Source organism: Fusarium vanettenii, assembly GCF_000151355.1.
Source record: "Fusarium vanettenii 77-13-4 chromosome 4 genomic scaffold NECHAsca_19_chr4_3_0, whole genome shotgun sequence".
Taxonomy (NCBI): Eukaryota; Fungi; Ascomycota; class Sordariomycetes; order Hypocreales; family Nectriaceae; genus Fusarium; species Fusarium vanettenii.
The window spans coordinates 656,747-679,809 of record NW_003315866.1 but is presented as its reverse complement, the minus strand read 5'-3'; the positions used below and the strand labels follow the sequence as shown (position 1 = coordinate 679,809).

The 23,063-nt window shown below is 50.2% G+C and overlaps 10 protein-coding genes across 10 annotated transcripts; 5 read left to right on the top strand and 5 right to left on the bottom strand.

Moving 5' to 3' along the window:
- Nucleotides 1–1,486: 1,486 nt before the first annotated feature.
- Nucleotides 1,487–4,130, top strand: NECHADRAFT_39200 (uncharacterized protein; the record flags this gene model as incomplete). The annotated part of the gene is made up of 8 exons (XM_003045633.1): nucleotides 1,487–1,807; nucleotides 1,887–2,158; nucleotides 2,214–2,404; nucleotides 2,461–2,717; nucleotides 2,788–3,348; nucleotides 3,526–3,680; nucleotides 3,748–4,006; nucleotides 4,065–4,130. The coding sequence occupies 8 exons, from the start codon at nucleotides 1,487–1,489 to the stop codon at nucleotides 4,128–4,130; spliced, it is 2,082 nt and encodes a 693-aa protein (XP_003045679.1).
- A 399-nt stretch (nucleotides 4,131–4,529) lies between these two features.
- Nucleotides 4,530–4,934, bottom strand: NECHADRAFT_79726 (uncharacterized protein; the record flags this gene model as incomplete). The annotated part of the gene is made up of 2 exons (XM_003045506.1): nucleotides 4,530–4,575; nucleotides 4,627–4,934. The coding sequence occupies 2 exons, from the start codon at nucleotides 4,932–4,934 to the stop codon at nucleotides 4,530–4,532; spliced, it is 354 nt and encodes a 117-aa protein (XP_003045552.1).
- A 1,504-nt stretch (nucleotides 4,935–6,438) lies between these two features.
- Nucleotides 6,439–7,347, bottom strand: NECHADRAFT_93138 (uncharacterized protein; the record flags this gene model as incomplete). The annotated part of the gene is made up of 1 exon (XM_003045505.1): nucleotides 6,439–7,347. One exon carries the CDS (start codon nucleotides 7,345–7,347, stop codon nucleotides 6,439–6,441), a length of 909 nt encoding a protein of 302 aa, XP_003045551.1.
- A 1,423-nt stretch (nucleotides 7,348–8,770) lies between these two features.
- On the bottom strand, nucleotides 8,771–10,509 carry NECHADRAFT_79724 (uncharacterized protein; the record flags this gene model as incomplete). Its single annotated transcript, XM_003045504.1, has 3 exons — nucleotides 8,771–8,855; nucleotides 8,904–10,119; nucleotides 10,194–10,509. 3 exons carry the CDS (start codon nucleotides 10,507–10,509, stop codon nucleotides 8,771–8,773), a joined length of 1,617 nt encoding a protein of 538 aa, XP_003045550.1.
- An 868-nt stretch (nucleotides 10,510–11,377) lies between these two features.
- Nucleotides 11,378–11,740, top strand: NECHADRAFT_19379 (uncharacterized protein; the record flags this gene model as incomplete). Its single annotated transcript, XM_003045632.1, has 1 exon — nucleotides 11,378–11,740. A coding segment is annotated over one exon (363 nt), but the record flags the coding sequence as incomplete, so codon positions are not given.
- A 795-nt stretch (nucleotides 11,741–12,535) lies between these two features.
- NECHADRAFT_79722 (uncharacterized protein) lies at nucleotides 12,536–14,938 on the bottom strand (the record flags this gene model as incomplete). Its single annotated transcript, XM_003045503.1, has 1 exon — nucleotides 12,536–14,938. One exon carries the CDS (start codon nucleotides 14,936–14,938, stop codon nucleotides 12,536–12,538), a length of 2,403 nt encoding a protein of 800 aa, XP_003045549.1.
- Nucleotides 14,939–15,843: 905 nt separating this feature from the next.
- On the top strand, nucleotides 15,844–17,945 carry NECHADRAFT_39190 (uncharacterized protein; the record flags this gene model as incomplete). The annotated part of the gene is made up of 5 exons (XM_003045631.1): nucleotides 15,844–16,552; nucleotides 16,668–16,713; nucleotides 16,807–17,147; nucleotides 17,200–17,403; nucleotides 17,452–17,945. 5 exons carry the CDS (start codon nucleotides 15,844–15,846, stop codon nucleotides 17,943–17,945), a joined length of 1,794 nt encoding a protein of 597 aa, XP_003045677.1.
- A 1,045-nt stretch (nucleotides 17,946–18,990) lies between these two features.
- On the top strand, nucleotides 18,991–19,771 carry NECHADRAFT_79720 (uncharacterized protein; the record flags this gene model as incomplete). Its single annotated transcript, XM_003045630.1, has 2 exons — nucleotides 18,991–19,223; nucleotides 19,264–19,771. The coding sequence occupies 2 exons, from the start codon at nucleotides 18,991–18,993 to the stop codon at nucleotides 19,769–19,771; spliced, it is 741 nt and encodes a 246-aa protein (XP_003045676.1).
- A 519-nt stretch (nucleotides 19,772–20,290) lies between these two features.
- Nucleotides 20,291–21,812, bottom strand: NECHADRAFT_79719 (uncharacterized protein; the record flags this gene model as incomplete). Its single annotated transcript, XM_003045502.1, has 2 exons — nucleotides 20,291–21,450; nucleotides 21,500–21,812. 2 exons carry the CDS (start codon nucleotides 21,810–21,812, stop codon nucleotides 20,291–20,293), a joined length of 1,473 nt encoding a protein of 490 aa, XP_003045548.1.
- Nucleotides 21,813–22,453: 641 nt separating this feature from the next.
- NECHADRAFT_79718 (uncharacterized protein) lies at nucleotides 22,454–22,981 on the top strand (the record flags this gene model as incomplete). The annotated part of the gene is made up of 2 exons (XM_003045629.1): nucleotides 22,454–22,460; nucleotides 22,530–22,981. 2 exons carry the CDS (start codon nucleotides 22,454–22,456, stop codon nucleotides 22,979–22,981), a joined length of 459 nt encoding a protein of 152 aa, XP_003045675.1.
- Between the last annotated feature and the right edge of the window lie 82 nt (nucleotides 22,982–23,063).

The following is a 23,063-nucleotide window of genomic DNA, read 5'->3' as shown; positions in this document are numbered from 1 at the left end:
ATAAGCGACCATTCAGCGACATGCGCCGTACCTCACTACAACCTGTGGATATTCGCCTGTGGCTTGACAGGCGCCACTCGACAAAGCCACAGAGCTAAGGTATGCGAGATCGAGCAGACGACTTGCCAAACCAAAGGCTTTTTTTATTTTATTATTTTAAAGCTGTGGCTTCCAGAGGAAATCTTGAAGAGCTCTGTGAATGTGTCCGGAACCTTTCCCAACAATCTCTCATAACCTTTTGAGATGCCACCGCATGAGAAGATTTCCATATATTCTCTTGAGTCTATTGCTATCTCTGCAATGGAGACCGAGAATCTTGTCAGCCTTGGAAGTCACACACACTCTCTCTGCTAGCTTGGATTGATTCATCGGCCGGTAATATCGAATCATCAAAAGCGAAACGTATCAAGGGTGAGACAACTGTTCGTTCGTCTGTTAATATGACAAGCCTCAGGGCTCGAGTGAACATGTAACGACTCTTCACGCAAAGGTGTCCATGCTGTGACAATGACAAACAGAAAGAGGATGGCGTGCTGGTCATCTAGGCCGATTAGGATAGTAAGATTGATAAACAAACAGACAAGTTGGACAACGCGCTCGAGATTTCCAAACCTCACTTGGTACAACCATCTAATCTTATCCCACTCGGATCGCTTAACTCATCCAATCTAGTCTGCAATCAGCTCGATGCGTGGATTTCTTTGTTGCTGCGCCTCGTTGCAAGGTCAGCTTTGGTTCGTATAGCACGCGACGGAAACAACGGCACTTGTTCGGGTCTTGGCCTCCTTCAATTCTAGTCAAGATGAGGAAAGGAATTATCCACTTTTGGCGGCCGCTCCACTTTGAAATTGACGGCAGTGCCGAGCAGACGGCAGCTTCATTCCGAACGATCGGCCGACTGTCTAAAGAAGTTGGGGTTTTGGGACTTTGATCAGAGTGGTTTCTTGCCTTGTGAAGTAGAAGACGAGGGCGAGAATCGCAGCCGCGCCTGGACAATGCCATCCTTTCCCCTGCCCCCTCCAATGGTAGACGCTGTCTCGTAACGGTGTTGGCATACCTAGAACCCTTCTTGGTTCACTTACATGAGCCAAGAAATACAACAAGACTTCCACCCTCTTACATGAACATGACCAAATCTCTTGATGCTTCAACATCGGGCCATTCGGCACACAAAAGCCCCCAAACTAGACCCCCACAGAATGTGGCGTATCCCGTTCTCGAGCCTTGTGGATGGGACCCTTCTTCCGTGGTACCGACTTGGCGGATCTTGGGAATAGATATCTTGACCTCGGTCACCATCTTATCTGATTCTGATCAATCAGCATCTCGGCCATCTAGAAAGTGCACATTCCCTCGCGTTATTATTCAAGATGACTGTGGTTGAGAAATCTTCCCCCGAACCAGATTTGAGTAGCGAGCAGCCAGAGTTTGCTCGGACAGAGACATCTTCAGGTAGGGCTGGAGTTCAAGCTGTATGAAACCTTGAATGACTCTGATACTGATTTACTTGGCAGGAAAATCTGTTGAAGAGGTCTTGAGCGCAGCAGGCGTTGACTTCCGTCCCGATGACCCAAGTCTACCATGCCTGACCATCCGCATGTGGACTATTGGTATCGCTTTCTGCCTCGTGGGCAGCGGTGTCAACACCCTCTACACCCTGCGCTTCCCATCCGTTAGCTTGTCCCAATCGGCTATCCAGTTCCTAGCCTACCCCATTGGCAAGGCGTGGCAGTACGTCGTCCCAGACTGGGGCGTCACGGTGTTTGGCCAGCGCCACAGCTTGAACCCAGGTCCCTTCAACTACAAGGTGAGTAGAAGCTAGCAATGGAAGAAGGAATAATGATGCAGAACTTTTCAGAGGGCTTGATCTGACATTCCTTTTACAGGAAAATATGCTCATCTACATCCTGGCAAACCTAAGCTTCCTCACCCGTCTTAGTGCTGATGTCCTGACCGAGCAGCGCGTTTTTTACGGCCTACATGCCGGCTGGGGGTTTGAGCTCCTCGCTACGCTGACCACCATCCTCTATGGCTTCGCTCTAGCAGGACTGGGCCGTTCGCTTGTAGTTGAGCCGAAAGACCTTGTATGGCCTGGCGTTTTGGGCAACACGGCTCTCAACGCGGCGCTGCACTCATCCCGTAAGGAGGAAGTGGAAGGGTAAGTTTCTCTTCTCATTTGACACCCCTAGAGGCTTACAGCGGAAATAACATAGAACGGTCTCCCGCTATCGATTCTTCCTCATGGCATTCATGGCCTCCTTTTGCTGGTATTGGCTTCCAGACTTTCTTTTCCCAGCCTTGGGCTACTTCACTTGGGTTTGCTGGATAGCCCCGAAAAGCCCTGTGGTCAACCAGATCTTTGGTATGAAGAGCGGCATCGGGCTTTTGCCCTTCACCTTTGACTGTACGTGAGGGTTTCCTATCCGAGTGAATACGGCATGATTACTGACACTTTGCTAGGGAGCCAGATCGCCTACATCGGATCACCTCTGGTTGTGCCAACCTGGGCCATCCTCAACGTTCTGGGTTCACTCGTGCTCTGGATCTATGTCGTCACTCCAGCCCTCTACTACACGAACACATGGTGGTCTGCATATCTGCCTATGCAGAGTAACTCGATCTACGACAATATGGGCCAGGTCTTTAACGTCTCCAAGGTAATTAACAAGCGTGATGGTTTTGCATTCGACCTCGAAAAATACCAAGACTACTCTCCTGTAAGTCCCCTCCATGGATCTCAATGTTTCTCCCATGCTGGGGCAAAGACCTCACACCAAGAAACCGCAGATCTATCTTCCTGTCACTTATGCCCTCAACACATTTGGTCTTGCGTTCGCCACCATCTCTTCGCTCTTTGTCTGGCTCTTCCTCGAAAAGCGCCAGGAGATCGCACTCGCCTTTAGAACAACGTTCCACAGAGACGGACATGACCTATCAGCCAAGGATGGACCGTCTCGCCAGAAACTCCAGCCTCAGTACGAAGAAGTCCCGGCATGGTGGTACGGGGCGGCGGCTCTCGTGGCCCTGGGTGTCGGTCTGTTCGCACACGAATACTATCCAGTTCAACTGCGATGGTACGGAGTCATATTTGCAATGGCGGTATCCGCCATCTTCTTCATTCCAGTTGGTACCCGACGCGGGAGGAATGTAGTTAAGCCCACCAAGGAAGAGGGGTACGTGGATCTTGGACAGCCACTTGACCTGCGGGAAGACCCTCTTCCTCAAGAGGTGCACCACAATTGGAAGAACAGCGCCGACGAGGAAGAACCAGAGCAGTGGTCTATACAGTGCTCCCTCCTCGAAGAACCGACGGGGGCCAAGGGCTCCCCAGACCATGCTACTGTTGAAGTGAGTGCGCGAAAAGGGGCAGGTAAATCCGTTGGGTGAGGTCTTTGGGTTGCAGACATTGGGGATATGATCCAGGGCCCAGTTGAGGACGGAAACCTGGCCAAGAGTACCGACGATGAGGCCAACAACCTGAACTAGGAAGAGGCTTCTTGGGGGGATCTGAACAAACAATGTCAGAAAAGTGACGGATACAATTGTAGGAGAATAGGTCGGGCACAAACATTGCCGTATATACCGAGCTTCAGGTCTTGTGCAAAGGCCAGTCCCTTGATGCCTGAAATATATCCAACGTTGAAGAACCAGATGTTGGCCAGAACCTTTCCTTCCCACACGTATCCGGCGATGATGCGGCAGAAGATGTCAATTTGAATCTTGATGTTGCTGGTGGCATACACCCAGGCAAGCTTGTATCTACAGTGAGCGGGATGTATGGTTGATGCTTGAAGTGGAAACTCACTATGGCAGCTGGGCCTTGTTCGGGCTTCTCTTTAGCGTGCTAGTCAAGCGCCGGAAGGAGCGCTGGTGGCGCCGCTTCAACTTTGTTCTGAGCTCGGCGTTGGACTGCTCGGTGGCTATAGCTGGTATTCTCATATTCTTTGCCGTATTCTATACTGGTGCATCGAAGCACCTCTCTTGGTGGGGAACCAATGTCTATAAGGTATGAATTAGAAGAAGTGTCTGTCATCTTGGACGAAGTTGGCTAACCAAGGTGATAGAATACTTGCGACTGGGATGGTTGTCCCTATAAGTCTGTGGAAGCAGGAAAAACTTTCGGTTCTTGAGCTGTAGAATTGCATGCACTGGACTTGGAAAATGCTTGGATCAGGGTCAGGCTGTTTCCATGATAGAGGAGTTTCGTCCTCCTTGATCTTACGAGGCCATCCTGCATAAAAGCTTGATTAGAAGGAGACCGTAATCTTTTGGCGTTTACTTCATAAAATCAAGGATTGTTAAAGCTTTAATAAAGAAGGTGTTGACTTTGTTCAATCTACAGGACAAGATCCATAAAGTAACATGATGAATTCGCCCCAAGCCCAGACTGGGGCTACATGGCCAGAGTACGGTCCCTCGTGGCGTACTCGGGTAGGTAGTCAACTACCTTCACAGGTCAATGTCTGTGGCCGGACGGGCCAGGTTGTCTCGCCAATGGTGCTTGTTGATGGGATCGCGTTGGTAAAGGTTCACCTCAAAGAACCGGTTGTGCGCGTCACACCGAAGTTCTTGTGGCTATACTGGGGTCTTAGCCACGAAAAAGACCAGCCTGAGAGTCATACTCACGCATTGAGCTTTTGGAAGTTGGCCCTGATCAGGTCACTTTCGGTGACTTCCTTAAATGCATCTGAGGCAGTTGAGAGGGCGATGAAGTACCTCTTGCTTTCGAGAGGGCCGAAGTTCACCTGTCGCACGAGCTGGACTGCAAAAGATGGATGAATCTCGTTGAGATCGGTTGACTCAACCTTAGGTACAGGCGTAGAGTTGGATTCCTCTTTGTGCACCCAGGCCATGAAGCTGGTAAACTTGGCCTCGTGGTCGAGGTGCTGGGGACGGTACGGCCGGATGGCATCGCAACAGAAGCAAGAAGACATTATGAATAGAGTGATGCTTTGTTAAAAGGATTTTGGTCGAGTTTGAGAAGATTCATGTGTCGCCATCGTCTTGTCGATATCCTCGTACGGCTTTTATAGCCAATGCTCAGGGCTAGAGACTCGCTCAATCTTTGCATGTGATCCATCTTTTAGTAGAGTTTATCTGAGCTTTCGGGCTCTTCAGAGTGACCAAATGTTTCAGTAATCTTCCTCATATTGTCAAATCTCATATCTTTTTATGACGATGTTCCGTATCTTGTTGGCATCTTCTGGTGGGCCTCCTACATCTGGCCTTGGACGTTTTTGAGCCCTACCATCCTTATCAGCCAGCCATTGGTCAGGGGTCAGCAGCCACATCGTCCTAGATCCAACTACTTGCAGGATTTGGGCTTCAGCTTGGTTCCCGACGTGTTCACTGGCTGTGGCCACCCACAGTCAAACCAAGGTTTACGAGAGACGCTCGGGGGCATAAATGGCTGGTCTTCCGCCGTGAAGAGGATTCCTTTTTCTCTTCTCTTCACGGCCAGCCCAGGCGTTGGAACCGCCCCCCTTTTCCAACCCCTGTGGGAACTACCTTCCGTCATTCCTTTCTTCGTTTGATCACATCACTTCTTCCCTCACACTGCTCTCATCTCTGATTCTGTTCCGGGCAGGTCCCCCAGCCTCAGTTTTCTAGAGCGTTTCTTTTATTTCCAGTTCCAGCCAGTCAGGGACCAGCGGATCGAATTATCACGAACACTATCTTTTTGACTCTGTTGATCCTGCCTGGTTGATCCGTGGGAATGCTGGGCCACTCCCAGATGACGAGACTGAGCCTGCTGGTCAAGACAGAGGTGAGAAAACAGGGGATGCGAGTGATCAAATCTTTCTTGAGGGCAACGATGCCTTTGTCCAGTCTTTACCATCAGATATCGTGGCTCATCCCGCTCTTACTCAAGCAGAGGCTGCCGATGATTCATCACAAGCGCCGTCGGCCTCGACAACGAACAGGACTCTCAACTGTGATCAATGCGGCGAGACTTTCACATTACCACATGAGCTCAAGTAAGAACTATTGCTAGCGTTATTCATTGTGATCAATGCTGACCTTAGAAGTACCCACATGAAAAAGCACACTCGTCCGTTCCACTGCCAAGAACAGGGCTGCAGCAGGAGATCTCGGTACAAGAAGGACCTTACTCATCATAAAGAGTCCAAGCACCACGACTCTGTCCCAAACCTGGTTCCTTTCTGGTGCCCTGTCGAAGGTTGCAAGGATTTCCTTGGTAGAGGCGCGGGCAAGCCACGGGAGAGAAACGTCGCCAGACACATTACATCACAACATCCTGGAGAGGTACGGGCGCCTGTGAGAGGGTCTGCCAATAACTAGTAGCTTCTCTTAATTCATCATATATATGTCTAGTGTCGCCCACTGAAATAACCTTGGGGCGACTACAAAAAATGGCCAACGTAGAGCGGGCAACTACTTGTGACCATGCGTATATACAGAGCCCACATAACTGACTTAATAAGCCACAGGCCAGTCCGAGTCGTAGCGAAGAAGGTTGATACCCAGACGAGAGTCACCAGCGTTGGTGTAGTAGTGGTACACCAACACGTCGGCATCATTGTCAGTGAAAACGGCATTGTGGCCAGGGCCATGGATGGAGCCATGGCTAGCCAGAATCTCAGTGCCACCTCCCTGCATCATGTTCTTTCCATTGCGGTCGACGAAGGGACCAGTGATGCTGGTGGATCGACCGACCATGATGCGGTAAGTGCTGGAAGCACCGTTGCAGCACTTGTCAAAGGACACCCAGAGGTAGTAGTAGTTGCCCCGTCGAGTGATGAAGGGGGCCTCAACAGCACCCTCAACACTGGCGTCTCGCTTGGCGAGAGAGACAAGTGTGGAGCCGGTGCGCTTTCCACTGCTGGGATCGATGGAGATCAACTTGATGCCGGTCCAGAAAGAACCGAATGAGAGCCACCACTTGCCCGAGGCGTCGATGATCAGGTTGGGGTCGATAGCGTTGTAGTCGTTGGAGTCGGTGGACGAGATCACGACACCCTGGTTGGTCCATGAGCCGGATGCACCAGTGGTGCTAGTGGCCAGGAAAATGGCCGAGTTGCGAGATCCGAAGCTCGAGGCGGAGTAGTACAAGTAGTACTTGCCGTTGTGGTAAGAAATATCCGGGGCCCAGAGATTGGTGTCGCCCTTGGTATAGGTTGTGGTCCATGGCGCACCGTTGGGGAAGACGGCGCCGGCATCGCGCCAGGCAGTTCGGTCGGATGAGGTCTTGAGTGCCACGTTGGCTCCGGTGTGAGCCATGATGTACGAGCCACCAGGTGTCTTGACCACGGTAGGATCATGAACGCCGGTGTTGCCGGTGACAACGCCAGGGTTGGGATAGGCGGCGTTGGCGCCAGCCACCATGGAGGTGACGGCGAGCACGCCGCTGACGAGTTGCTTCCACATAGAAACCATCTTGAGCTTGAATCCGAAGTTTTCTGTGAAGGCTCGGTGGGATTGGCTTCCTTGAGTTGAGACTCCAAGGAGCGCCGCGATCCCTTATATCCTCCATCGGCACTTAAGCTGAAACCTTGTTGCTAAGGGTTGCATTTGGAAGCGCGCCACGGAATAATTATCACTAAAGTTACGGAAATTCTCCGCCCGTTTCCAAACTCGGCATCATGGGTTCGGACGGTGGCCCTCCGTCACCGCTTACTACAAATAGCAAATTGGAGGGTCACCGCCATGGATGACTTGGCCCCAGCAAAGCTTCTGATTGGGTAGCGAGGGTGTGAAACGGTCAGCAGGTAACCCGTGAATCCAGACGCTCGGATCTTCATCCACCGGGGGTGGTAACAAGCTGCCGGAGGTCGGGGCTGGATTCGATCTAGTCTGAATCATTGGCTAGGCATTATTCGCCGAGTGTTGCCTTGCACGGCAAAACTCAACTTCACCGCACCTTCTATAAGTCCGTCTCGTAGAGAAACAGGACGATCCAAAGCCCTTGGTCAAAGTATGAGTTGCATGATGGGATTTAACCTCCCCAATTCGACAGCAAGTCCTAGGTGATCCTTCTAATGGAAGCTCAAAAGGCCTGACGTAGTATCCATGCACCGCTGTATGCAACAAGGAGTTTGGTCAAAAGGCTAGCATCGCTACTGGGGCGGGTATTGTGAAAGGCAAACTATTCGTTTGCCGATCCTCACCGCAACCATGAAACCTAGCAGGCCTATCACTGAGGACCTTGATGCAGCCAAAATAGTGTCGAGGATATACGAAATAAAACCCAAACTATTGAGGCTTCGTTTGCCATTGGCGGATTTCTAGATCTGTGTGGACCTGGCGGAGAAACACCCAAGTAAAGCGTGCTCGCCCCAAGGCCAATGAAAGCAATTGCGTAGTCCAGTGGCATCATGTGGGTGGAAATAACGTGCTGGTTATATGGAACTATCGCTGGGGCTTGGATAACATAATGATGCTGCCTCAAGTCTCCCGGTTTCTGCACGACGCAAAGTTGGCATTCGGTAACAACGAGTTCATAGAAAGAAAAACTCATTATTAACTCATTTCCCCCTCTAAATAAGGCAGGGTTTTGTTTAAAATACACCTAATGGAACTCTCGCCGTACTGTTCGACCAATCTACTGCTGCGAAATAGGAGGTTTCCTGCGCTATACTCCAAGACTCCTCTACTGAGCACAACATTATTTTCTAGGTTCACACACCCCAATTTTTGACAATGATATCCGTTCCTTTCAACAACTTAAATGTTCTCTTCTATCTCTTAGATGCTATTTGGCATCCACCTAGCTATGGTTTGACCAGTCAAGAACTTAGGAAACTACGTATCACACAGCACCATCGTTGTACAAATGGTCGCCGAATAGGGCCCTCAGCACCAGGGTCTCTGGGGGGTGGCGTTTGTATTCGACCCTACTTGATGTTAGCTTATGCCCAAATTCTTTTTAAATTAGTACTTACATGTCCCCATCGAACATTAGTTCGTTTTGCGGTATCGCTAGAATCTGGGATAGCATGTTGTAGAACTGGTGTTTCTCACCATCGTGCTTGTCTTGAACTGCACGATAAACATTCAGAGTCGACATAGAGTAATCGGGAACGATGGCTGTTTCGTCGCTCGCCATGCTCACCAGGGCAAAGACTTTATCCCTGATATCTGTGCACTGCCAGTCGCGGAAGATATCGATGAGGACCTGAAGTCGCGGAGAAGGAGTTTCAGGATGTCGCCAGTGTGCACGCTGCCAGACCATGGTAAAAGCCGAGCTTTGCAATACTCTTATTGCATGTGGATGGTGTGGAAACCAAGATGTTTCTTCCAGAGTTTTGAGGGTGAGATAGAGACTCTCAAAGACGTGCCATCTGAAGGACTTAGTTCCGCACCAGACAGTGATACTGTCGGCGTGCACAATCTCCTGAATAATCCACATCCTTCTCCAGTAAGCGCGTTCACACAAGTCATTCAGAGCCTTGCCAACATGCCTCGGCCAAATAGGATGAAAGCCAGGACCCCGGCGCCTGAGTCCTCGTCTACCTTTCGTAGCGATAAAGTCCATCGCTAGATCGCTATTATCACCTTCCGGCCCGAGCCAGATAAAGACCTTGGACGCATTGACGTATATTTCTTTCATCATGCTGACTTGATGGTTGCGTTCGTGGACGTTGGATTGGTTAATACAGACTGCATCGATCCAGAAGAATGTAGACCCAGAGATGAGAGAGCCCTGTAGGCTGAAAAAGGACCACAAGTTCTCGCGGATGTTGATTGCCCCGCCTCCTTCAATGCTGATATTCCGGGTAGCTTCTTCGTCTCCCCAAGTGTAGGAGAGTGCAGTGTACGAAGGACAGTTGCGCAGCTCCATACACAGAAAGGATAATGTCAGATCCTTTGGATTTTTGGTGGGACGTAACTCCAGCAATCGGATCTGTCGGGCCTTTAGGTTGAGCCGTGAATAAGGTGAACCCGAGCCTTCCGTAGTTCGCAAAATGGCCTTGGATGGCCTTGAACGGTTGCTAGCTGGTAGGTCCCGCTTCCGATCGGGGTCTTCGGGGTTCTTCATGGCCTCCAAGACTCTTCTAGTGAGCTTCTGACGGTCCTCTTCGAATCGTTTCATCTGCGACTCAAGCTGCAGGACTATCTCGGTCGCTGTCGCCAACAAAGCAAGTCCTGGTACCCATGCTGTAACAAAACGAATCAATACGGGTCGTGGGAAAGGTGCCTATACAGCAATGGTTTGCGAATGGAATTTTTACCTTCCTGGAGAAAATCATCATTTGGCGGAGGAACATCATCTGAAATGTGACGAGGATCTTGAACTGATAAGGTCTCGTTGGGGGCAGTAAGCGATGTCGCCGCACGGTTGGGTAGACCGCCCCGGATGGGATCGAGCCAAGATGGCTCTCTATCTATCTCGCAGGGCAAGCAGCGATCGTTCGTACGGACGTAGACGTGCCTCCGGATACGCTTCTCCTGGCACTCACCGCCAGCCAGAGAGTCGTCACATGGCCTCTGCTTCTTGCTCCATACTCGATGGCCGCAGCAGAACCTAACCAGATCATGGTAGCACATTCTTCTTTCTCACCGCATGAGACAGTAGACCGTCTTTTTTTTCTTTTTCTCTTTTAGATATTTATCCTGCAGGGAATCTCGTCGAAGGACGGAAAAAGGTAGCCGAGGGCGTTTTTTTCGAGAAAGAACCAACTCAGACCACCAAGGTTGCCCCGGCCTTTTCTTCAGAGACTTTGATACAGGTGGAGACTGAGTGCGGTGGGCGACGGTGGATGGGTAGAGTTCTTGAACAGCGTTTCCTAGGATTGATGATGGAAAAGATGGAGGAGCCTGACCAGGTTCTGCTGGCCTCTTTATGTCAAGCGCAAGCCGTAGAGGAGCCTCCAGAGAAAGTCCAATGAGGTGTGCAGTTACTGTTGCAGGGGTATTGAAAGAGAGACCCTTATTTGAGGGCCAAGAGTGGCTGTCCATGCCTGGGCCCTTGACCGGGCTGTGCGGTGCGGTTGCAGTTGACCGGCCAGCTGACAAGCAAAATGCGACAATTTGACCCATCAGATAAAGAGAAACAAATATGAGCAGTTTCTATAATATGAGTGATCACACAATCTGGTCAAGGCAGAAAAGGTGCGGATTCCAACTCCTAGCCACACAAACCCAAAACTTACGCAGATGCAGCGCAGAACTTCGACATCGTGCTGACTCCTAAATCGTTTCTGATTGGCTTCAGGCAAAATTCAGGCCTTGTGGCACAGCAGCGCGGGTATGAAGAGCACCCAAGATCCTTTGAGTCATCCCAGGCTTGAGTCACAAAATGATGTAATACTGCAGTTCCTCTCCTCTATATAAGCTTGTCACAGAGACACGCTCGTCAGACCTTACTACCGAACGAAATCTCACCATGGCGTACACCGTTCTGCGGATCGATAGATCCGATACTGACTTCCCGTCCCTCGTCAGCAAGTACAAGGCCCTACGATTGTCGGCTCTGCAACAGACGCCAAACGCATTCTCGTCAACATACGAGGCCGAGTCCAAGTTACCCGACCATGACTGGATGGCTAGACTAAGAAACCAATCCAAAGACACCTTCGTTGTAGTCGACTCTGATGGCGAGTGGGTAGCACAAGTGACCGTCTATGGTCCCGTCTCAGCAGAAGCCTACACCCTCCCTCCCGAAGCCGGCCAACCTCCCATAGCACCTGACGAAGACGAGGAGAAGTGGCAGATGCTCAGTCTCTACGTCCTCCCGTCCCACAGGGGCAAGGGCGTAGCAAAGCTGCTCTGTCGAGAGGCAATCGACCATCTCCGATCCCTCCGGCATGCAGCCCGAGGATCCGCGTCCGCACCATGATTGCCCCGGACAACCGGAATGCATGCGCGCTCTTTGGATCTCTTGGGTTCTCCGATGCTGGGCTGTGCACTCTTGCGGAAGGGTTGAGGAGCAATGGGGAAGTGGTGCCTGAGGGAGTCTTGTCTGTGGAATACACCACTAGGGCTGGAATCATTATGTCAATCACGCAGAACCGTTTTTAAGCATCGCTTCAAGGGGGGTTGGACTAAGTTTTTTTTTCTTCTTTGTTGGCATAAATTCGGAGCTCTCAAAGTGAGCGGGTGCTGTTAAGTTTCTCAGCTCCCTTCCTTCAATCCTTGCGGGCATGTATCTCATCATAGATATAGAGGTACAGAACTACATATTCAACACAGTAGTCAAGTTTGTTAGTTCTCAAGTGCGGAGGCAATACAAGTCTTGTGATTTAGGTCAAACATTGATTCACTAGTAGGGAAACGATGCTTAAGAGTGCTACATCTTTGTCATGGCTGTGACTGGCCCCAGGTCGACAGGTAGTTACGGGTAGGTAAGTTTGATCAAGTTGGGTTTGTCGAGCGATCTGTTGCCTGCGCCGATTTATAACCTCTCACTCCTCCATGTCTATGTCTAACAACGGCATTATTCTATATGCTTATAGGGGACACAAAATCTTCATCTTTGCTACCTGAATTTTAGCATATATCACTTTATTAACTAAGAATAAAGCTGACCGAGAGTTTATGAAAGGATAGCTCTTGGTCACCACAGCTTTCCCATCTAATCAAAGCAGGCTCTTGTTGCAAACACGCCTCTGACTCTATACCACTGGAGATCGTTTGTCACGATCGGATATAGCGCCAATGACTCCCCGTTGAGCAGATACCGCCCCGAGTCTGAAACATCCCGGCAAGTAAACATTTGCTTGTTAGTGCTTGTACCTTTGGGAGAGATGGAGTCATAGGGCCCATACGACTTGGCAGTCAATGCAACCAGTGCTGGACCTGACATGCTGTCGACCCTGACGAAGATGTAGCCCCCATCGATGACTGTGCTAGTGAGTAGCGGAACGTCGATGGAGAAGCCGTCCTCAGCCTTTCTAGAGAATAGTGTGTTGAATGGGCCGCGAGTCTTTAGAAACATTCTCGTCTCGAGTCGTAGTAGGATGGCGATGAGCACCTGCGGATCCATCCCTGTGACGGATTGCACTTCAGTGATGGATCGGCAGACGATACGGCCCCGTAGGAAGTCCCTCCAAGGCCAGTCCTGGACTCGTCTAGATTTGAAGTAAATCATGATGAAACCCGCGGCAGCCCATGCCAAGGCTGTGAGATTTGAGGGGTCAACACCAGTTGCCAAGTCTTCAATAGCAATGAGAGCCACTCCTCCAGCAATGAGCAGTGCGCAGACGCCAAGAGAAATCATTGAGTACCAAGTATGCTGGATGATGATTGCCTTTTCATCAATGATCCACTTCTCGGCCTTCTCAAGCTCTTCCTTGAGCTGTCTATTCGGCTTTCCTTGTCGTGCAAGTCTGGCCATGTCGGTATCGTAGACGGTCTGAGAGATGAGGGATGAGTTCGGGTCTTTGTTTCTTTCATAGGCCGAAGTATGAATTCTTGCTCCTGTGAGAAAGCTCTTCTGCTTGTAGTATCGAACAGGATTCGTCGGATCTGAAATTAGGACCGCGAGTTGCGTGAACAAAGAAAGACGGGTGGGAAATGCGCCACAGTACATGAGATACGGCACAAGCGCTTTGATGACATCCAGCATATGTGCCATGTGAATCAAGGGATTGTTCTCGGCGGGCTCAGTTATTCGATCCTGAGACTCCTTCCTCTTGGGAAACTGGTCTCTAGAAAACGGCTTTCGGCTCCAAGTGAGGGTGGTATAACTGTTCACCCCGTGAACATTTGAAGACGATAAACTCTCCCAAACCTCGGATCCAATCTGGAACGCAACGCCAGCAAAATCGATGACTTTCCGTTCCCCAGCAGCTCCAATGGCTCCATCACGTTCACGGCAGAGTTGAGTTCTTCTGTCATGAAATCCAGTGTCATAGACAATTGAACTCGTCTCAAAAACATCAGCAGGCTGCTCGATCTCCTCATTCCAACTCAGATCTGCGATGGCCGCCTCCATCAGGTTACTGAGAGAGTGCCTGAAGGCGTCCATTTCCATGAAATATCGTGCTCCAGAGGTATCAATGTCTTCCTGAAGAGCCTTCTGCTGCTTCGCCATGGGGTCATCATCCGAGCCTGAGCCGGATGAGTTGGCTTGGACGGCATGGACACCACGAGCCTCCGGAGATTGGGTCACCTGGATTTGAAAGTCCCTCCATGCTTCTAGAGTCCTTTCAAAAGCCAAAGGCAAGTCTGCAGTCACAACCTTGATCTTGGCCGCGAACTTGGCGAGAACGGAGACGCAATTCTCGATCCAGAACCTTCCGCTCATGCTTCTCAGTAAGAGACGAATCATGAGGGCCGTGACGTAGTTGACGAGGGCGTGTAGGGCCTCATCGTTGTGTTTCTCGATCCTGATGGAACGTTCGTATCTGATGGATCCTCGATCCTCATCAAAAGTTCGGCAAATGCGTCGATGAGCGAACTCGTAATCCGATTCATTGGCCAGCTGAGGATGATATTGAAGCAGGACCAACTCGTTATCGTGGATGCAGATATCAAGAGCGTATTGAATTTGAAGGGCCAGGCGATGGAGGCGATTGTAGCCAGCGGCGTCGGCATCTCCAAACCATTCGGCGTCTCCTTCGAGTGTAGGAGGCTCCTCAGACTTGGCGACCGCAGCAAGTCGACGTACCTCGAGCCCCCACAGTTCAAGCTCCTCTTCTTCCCGAATGCCATATCGAACCATATCGTCGAACTTGGGGAGATTCTTCATTTCGTATCCCTCTTTGACGCGGAAGAGGACATGTGGGCGTAGTGAGTCCAAGATACGTTGGACGTCAATGTTCAAGTCTCGTAGGCGAAACTCTTCACCCTCGACATCATCCTCTGCTCGGTGATCACCGCCTTGGGGGGCTGGTCTGTTGAATAGAATCGAATTGCTGCGCTGCATAGGCTTGATGAAGTTGGGTTTGTCTGACCATTTAACACCATCCCCACGTTCAACATCGACGTTGGACACTTCCTTGCTGGTGCTTCGGTATGATGCCTCGGAATTCATGGTGGGAGCTCGCTGGAGCTGTGCTTTGTGCTCAAAGATGAGTGATTCGGACGCCCAGAGGATGAAAAGATAATGCTAGCATTCCTTTTAGCGGAAAGAGGGCCAGAAAGTCCTCATTCCGATTCAAGATTACATCTGTTGGTAGCCGCACTTTTTTTTGCCTTGACCAGGGTGTCTGTCGCCCAGTTGGTATTGATGGTCAGCCGCACGCGTGAGGCCGCCAATATCACAGAAATCGCGCGCATTTTTCATATCTGATAGGCCAATTTGCTGCATTTTCGGTTTTCAGCTGGCCATGGCCTTACCCTACCAGGGTCAGATCATCCCGGTAATACCACCATGCCATGTACAAGAATGGGGAATTGGGGGCCATTCCACCTGCAACCGCACAAATCAGTCGAGGCTCCAGGCATCAACCGGCCAGTTTAGGTCAAAGGCTGAATCGTAGGTTGCCTCGGGCGTCTAGATATCTGACAAGGATACGTAGCATAGAGCGGGGTCAAACATGGTGGTCAGGACGAGGCTCGGCAGACGTTGAATCCCTGAGAAAGTTGGGCTTGACATAACTATCCGCACCAATTTGCAAATCCTCATCTCTCAAACCGGTTCTCTTCCAACTGCCCTATTCTCTTTCTACATGAAGTAACGCCATGTCTTCATCGTTGCCAGCTAACTTTTTGGCATACTCGGCCATTCTAAACAAGAAAAAGGCCACAGAAGGGAGTGGCGACGATGGAAACAACAAGCCCGACGCCGACTACCCCTTCAACCAGTCGTTTGAAGATGTAAAGGAGATCATGCAGGATGGCTATACTCTTACCGTCATGAAGAGCCAGATGACATTCAGACAAGAGCACGAGAGACGAGGGCGGTTTAGCGAGTACTCACTGCTTCTCCGACGAAAGATGGACGTCAAGTCCAATGCCAGACCAAAATTGCAACTCGAAATCCAATCCGACACCCTGCGACGAGGCTTTGCGCTGATTGCACAAAACATGACAACCATCAGGCTGAGTCATGATCCAATCATTATTCCAGAACCGTTCATGGAGGTTTATCACTGTCGTGGGAAGATTCAGCAGGCATTAAAGGCCGAGGAAAGCGACATTCTTCGAGCTGAGCTTCAGTTACTCGTCGACTTTCAAGACCAGTACATGAAGGAAACGATCAAGACGATTGACCAGTTCATTAGTAACGGCTACATCGAGTTTGAATGGCTCTGGGCAATCTTTCCACCAGGGGAACTCGTCGTGATCGAGAATGTCTCGGCTTCAGATGCACCCATCCAATGGTGTGCTATAGTCAAGGCGTTTGAGTTCAAAACCTTGGATTCCGGTGCCCAGGTCTGGAGCCTCACTCTAATGCACACTGGTTTTAACGGTCTCAGGCTTGGGAAAACTGAAACGAAACTCAGCTTTCCGGCCTTCTCTAACAACATCGGGATTTCTCGACTTCCAGCCTACCCATTGAAGTATTGCAAAGATGAGATTTGGGTGCAGCAGGAGGCAATTCGCCGTGGAAGAAGCTACGAGACTTACTGTCTAGCGAGCTCCCGAGCCAAAGAGTCCCCGGTCGGGACCCCGATGTGGCATGCGGGACCCATCTGGACGGAACGTGAGAGGGATGATCGCCGAGGCTGCCGGATCATGGACAATCCTTCTGGCACTGTAAGTTAGATACCTTATGATACGTGCGTATTTGGCCTGATCTAATCAGACCTAGGTGAGAGGACGAGTCATCGTCGATTTTGAAGGCTTTTTTGAACACTCTCCCATGTTTAGAGAAAGCCTCGATTCTGGAACCCACCAAGACGACGATGACAGCGACGACGACTCTTATCGCGAAATGAGACGACGGATGTTCCAGAGGTCAAACACGGCCACATCAATCACACAACTGGGAGCATCCTTTACACTAAGTTCATTATCAGAAGATGAGCTTCTCACATGCCCACCCCTCGTCCCAGCCTATTCTTTCACTTCTCGCCAGTGGTGTTTCGTCTTTATCGATGACCTCTCAAAGATCGTGTGGAAGCCACAAATCTTTGAGCAGCTGCAGATCGACGAAGAAATGAAGGGCGCTCTTCAAGGCCTCGTCCGTGGCTACTCAACTCATGCCGTCCTGTTTGATGATTTCATCGAAGGAAAAGGCCGCGGACTGGTCTTCTTGCTTCATGGGCCGCCAGGTTGTGGAAAGACAATGACAGCAGGTGAGTTGCTCATTACTAGCTGGTATCAAAGGCTCACAGCATTCGTTTCTAGAAAGTATTTCAGAGTCTTTGGAGAAGCCCCTCTACCACGTCAGCGGAGGTGAGCTCGGCGCTTCCGTTGAATCAATTCAAGATGCTCTCGAAACAGCGTTTGAAAGAGCCACACGCTGGGATACGATTCTTCTCTTGGATGAGGCCGACGCATTCCTAGCGAGGCGAGATGGCGCTGATATTGAACGAAACTCTCTCATTGCTGGTAAGTAGTACCTTCACATCCAATAGCCCATGGTTTGACATTGTATAGTATTTTTAAGATTACTCGAATATCAGTCAGGCATTGTATTCCTCACAACCAACAGACCGAGTGATTTCGATCCAGCCTTCGAGTCAAGAATTCATCTTCAAATCTCCTTCTCTCGCCTGGATGCTTCCAAGCGAGAGCTGATTTGGAAGCTGCTGGCGCAAAAGAATGGAGGCTGCAATCTCTCGCCCGAGCAGAGCAAAGCACTGGGAAAGCTACCCTTGGATGGACGCCGGATCAAGAATATCCTGCGACTAGCCTCACTATTCGCTGCCAACAGGATCCAAGGCAGCAGTAAGGCCAATGGAGATGCCGGTGACTTGCTGGTGGATAACAGAGAGACTGATGTGGTGATGGAGTTTGGGGATATCAAAAAGGTTCTCCCATTTGCTATCACAAGGTTGGAGAATGCGAAGAGAGCCCAAGAGGAGTATATAGAGACAGAAGATCTGCCAGCGGCACTGGCGGATCTAATGGCAGAGTTCAGTTTGAAGTGAGATGGCCATGTTTAGCAATGATGGTTTGGGCCTCTTCAACTTTAATGTCTTGGGCATGGGAGGGAACTCTAGATTCGCAAGGTTCTGCTTGAGTATTTCATCTTTGTATGTCAGCAAAAGTGCTGTCGGTAGACGTGGGTTAAAGACTGCATCGCTGTCGACTTTAGCAAAAAGGGAAGTTGTTCAACAGAGAGCACATCTGGCTTCGTAAATTGAAATAAGGTTCAGGAGGACCCAACTTAGTTATACGAGAACGAACGAGAGGACGTGCTAAGCTCGCGCGTGACATGTGCTCCGTAGGGCAGTTCGTGGAATAATTACAGGGGCTTAGAGTTCGCCTATTTATTAATGCCGGAGAATAAGCATACATAGCCCAGATGGGAAGGTCCATTACACTATCCCATCCGCATTTGGTCGGTTTGTTGTGCAAGCCGTGACTAACTCGGTAGTTTTCCGTGTTTTAAGTTCTGCTAATATTCGGCCAGCCCGAGGATCTCTTGGAATGTCCATACTTATCCAAATAGGCTAGATATCTTCTGTTGCGTTAGATCTTTAGTTATCCTAAGCACTATATCTACCAAGCAGGAGCAGAATGACTCCGGGCCGAAACTATGTCGGTTTGTTGTTGTAGTCTGGCTTGACAAAAAATAAGGAAGACTATAATTCATCATTCTGCCGTCAGACTGGGTTTGATATGGGCCGGGGCCTGCGACCAACCAGTCTGACCACGCCTTCATCCTCTTCCCCTGTCTGGATCTTGGCATCCAGGGATTCTGCCAGGGGTCCATGGGGGTCAAGGGTCTAGGGCCACCTGACTTGTCTTAGTGGTCCTTTATAAGGTAATAGGTGCGATTTAACTTCTCGTATACTTGCACTTCTCGTTATCGCATTTGAACTGGGAAAGCTTAGATTCTCAAAGAGGCTTCTTGCAAAAGAAGACAACTATTTAAGACACCCCTTCCTTCCAGCAACATTTCAGGTGCCACACTCGAAGCACTTTTCCTTCATTCACCTTACTCTATCAACCTTCCTCACAGCCTTCATCATGCGTTCTGCCGCCCTCCTGTCCGTTTTGGCCTTTTTTGGCATCGCCAGCACCACTCCAGTGGATGGCAAGCTTCAGGCCCGGGCTATTTTTCCACACGACTCGATTGGACCCGTCCTTCCCAAGACTCAGGGTGGAAAAATCGGAAATGCCATGGAGCGCTTCCAGCCATTCCTGCATATCGCTCATGGATGCCAGCCCTACACCGCCTCGAACGAGCAGGGAGATATCAGGTAAGGTGACTATAGCGTTTCTCTGCTTTGTATCTAACAGTGTTGGCAGCGGCGGTCTTCAGGACACCGGCAACCCAAGCGCTGGCTGCCGCGATAAGAACAAGGGCCAAACCTATGTTCGCGGGGCATGGCACAAGGGCAAGTTCGGCCTTATGTACGCCTGGTATTTCCCCAAGGACCAGCCCAATGCCGGCAACGTCGTTGGTGGTCACCGCCACGACTGGGAAAACGTTGTAGTCTGGATCGACAACCCTGACAATGCTAATCCTCGTATCGTTGGCTTTGCCGCGTCCGGTCATGGCGATTACTCCCGTACCACCAACCCTATCCGGGAGGGCGACAAGGTCAAGGTTGAATATTTCACTCAGCTTGGCCTGAACCATGCCCTGCAGATGAGCAACACCAGGGGAGACACCCACTGGCTTCTCCAGTGGGAGTCTATGGATCCCCGATCCAGGACTGCCCTTCAGAACGCCAACTTCGGCAAGGCCAACGTTCCCTTCAAGGATGGCAACTTTGTCAAAAACCTTGATAAGGCTTTTATTTAAGTCTCACCTAAAGCATCGTTGTGGCTTCTCCAAGGGGCAGCTTCCTTCGTTAACACAAAGTCACCGGTTTGCTTTTCTATCATTATGGCACTCGCCTGCACTTTAGAGGGTGGACTCTTAAGAAGTTGTATTTTAAGAAATGGGGTTACATGTACTTAGTCTTATATCCTGGATATTCTTCCTATAGATCTCTTTGATAATACGATCTTCGGGCTCAGTTAACCCATCAAGGGCCGGGCTGCAACTATAATAAAGAACAGATCTTCAACAAATTATAACATCATGACCCGATGTTAGCACAGTGGCCTTTTTTTTAAAGCTTCTGCTGCAATAGCAGAAGCTTTGATAATACAGTCTTAAGGTAGAGGTGTGTTTTGCTGTTGTCGCCAATGGCCTCTTTTAGAAACTTTATTCATGAGAAGAGGAAAATTCTGTAGTATTGTCTGGCGTCTTTGTTTACCAGTAGAACTATTTTCTGCGAGATGCAACAGCAGACAGCCCAGCTAACTGTTCTACAGTCTACTTTCCAAGTGGCTTTACACCCTGAGGCGTGGAAAAAATATCCTTCGGATCGACTTTAGCCTTTATCTTCTCCAGTCTCGCAAGGTTATTGCCCCAGTACTTCCTCTGTGCGTTCCCCTTGATCCGCAAGTTGGTGTAGCCGGCATACGACAGATACTTCTCAGGTTGACCGCCTTGATAGATAAGAACGGCCTTGTCAGCGAATTCGTGCGCAGTCTGTGACGTCTCTGATTCGGTCTGAGCATACAGCGCAAAAAAGTAGGCAAGGTCGCGGTGAGGGAATGCCGTGGCGTCGCTAGATACATCGTTGACAGCGCCTCCATAGAGGTCGACCAACACAAACCAGCTCTTGGATCCGGAGTCTGAGTTCTGTAGATGCTCGAATACGGAGTCGATACTGCCGTTGCTGGGCAAGGTTGAGTAGCCAATGGCCGTGTCCTTGGCGTAAAAGTATGACTGCTCTGGGAAGATGTTGGAGATGCTATCGAAAGTGCGGTTCATATGACCCATCCAGCTCAGTCCAGCAACAGTGTTGCGCTCAGTTATACCAGGAATACGGCTCTCGAAGTCGAGGGCCTTGTAATCTGCTTCTGTACCAAAGAAAACTCCACTAATTATGACAGAGCCCTTGCCGATGATAGCCACAGAGGAGAACCGTGGATCAAGGGATTTATCAGTGGTGATTTCATGATAGGCTTTGAAGGCGTTGGAGAGCTGTACTGGATCCACAGATGACACAGTAAATGCGAAGTTGACCACCTCTTCAGGCTCAGGATAGGTCTGGAAGTAGAAGTTCGTGACGATGCCAAAGCTTGCACCAGCTCCCCGAAGAGCCCAGAAGATGTCCGGGTGTTGCGTTTTGGAAACAGTGACAACGGTACCGTCGGCAAGGACAATCTCCGCACTCGTCATGACGTCGAGCGAGGTACCAAGAAGTCGACTGTGAAGTCCGAGACCACCGACAGTTGCGTGACCGCCAATTCCCACAGTGGGTGAAGACCCATGAGGCATATATCTCTTGCCAGCAGAATGAAGCTTCTCGCAGACATCTTTGAGTCGATTGCCAGCCCCAACCTTGGCTACACCGCTCGAGTCGACTTGGACATGGTTGATATGTTTGAGGTCCACCACGACGGCACCATCGTTTCCACCAATGCCTGTAGCGTTGGTAAATAAGTCGGTTGGAACTGGGTAACAGGGACTTACCTTTGTTCGTGTAGTCATGCCCGCCACTTCTTGCCTGGATCTTGCGATTGTACTTGGAAGCGCACACGACAATGCTCGAGACCTCCGAAGCGTCGATGGGATAAAGGATGGCGAATGGTTCATATGGGAAGTTGAGGTTGTAAGGCCGGACATGGTCTGATTGAAAACCGGCGTCACCAGAAAATCTGGCCCTCTCAGTCTGTCCATTGACAGATGCCAAGAGACAACTCTTGAGACTTGGTGCCGCAAACACGTTTGCCGTTGCAAGACACCATGCCAAGCAAGCTGCTAAAGAGCGATGAGAGCGTGCCATTTCGAGTTTGAGATTGTTTGATTGGAAAAGGTTGCTCAAGGGTCCAGGTGAAGAGGCGAGAATGCTGTTTTGGTGAGGATTTTCTGCTCATCGGAGCGAAACCCATTATATACCCATCATTTAGGCCTTTGTTGACGCTCACGATGTATCACGGCGACACGGCCTTCATCGAGCTGTCCAAGTTCCGCTGAACGCGGTCTTCGGACCCCGAATACTATCATGCCCTGGTAGCTCCCGATAGGATTTTGTCGGATGTGATTTGCTAGATGCGGGATTCACGGAATCCGGCTATCTGCTCAGCTCGGCAGATTTTAGGCATGCCGTGGGGATTTTAGGCATGCCACGAGGCCTAGCTAAACCTAGTTTCCCTGTATGACGTTGCTCAAAGTCCGAAAGTCCGAAAAACCGAGCTTAATTTGACGACTTGGTAATCTGCAGGGGCTTGGGTGGATGAAAATGAGCTAGAATATGGAGGCTTTGTCATCTTGCAAGGGCTAGCCTCTTTGCTTCTACCTTGTACACCTAATTTTAGCACGCCTTGTCTGATCTGCAGTGTGTAGATGTAGCCTGGTCTGCTTAAATACCATACAGACCCCCCTTTCCAAGCTAGAGAAGCCAAGACTTTGGTAACAGGACCAACCATGGCAGGTATGAGTTTCCCAAAACATCAATTCCATTGGAGTCAACCTCGAATCGTCTAACATACAAATCAAGCAGCACTTATCAAATCGAAGTTGCTCCTGGGTCAAGTAACCAGGACTTTCAAGAGCCCCATTTCCCGAACCTGGGCACTGTGGTCCTCCTTCGGGGCCACCCACCTTTACATCGCCGGCTGCACTGCCGTAGAGCTACACGGATTCGGCGTCGGATCTACTCGAGTTCTTACGATTCACGGAAACAAAATGCATGAGACATTAAAATACATCGACCCAGACACCCACTCGCTTGCCTATTCGATTGCCGACTCACCTGGGTTTCCCGCTACTGGCGCCCTTGGCTTGATACAATTGCAGAAAATGGGACAGGACGAGACTGAGATCACCTGGAAAGGCTTTGCGGATAGTGTCACGCCGGGGGCAGAGGAGGGTATGAAGCAGCAGTTGGCCAAGTTGTACAACGATTCCATTGACAAGGCCCGGATCACGCTGGAGAAGGAGACTTGGGTGTGACACACGCGGAATCGTGGCTGTAGAATAATAACGCGTCTTGAAATATTTTCTTTTTCTCTCTTTGGGTTCAATATGTTGGGAT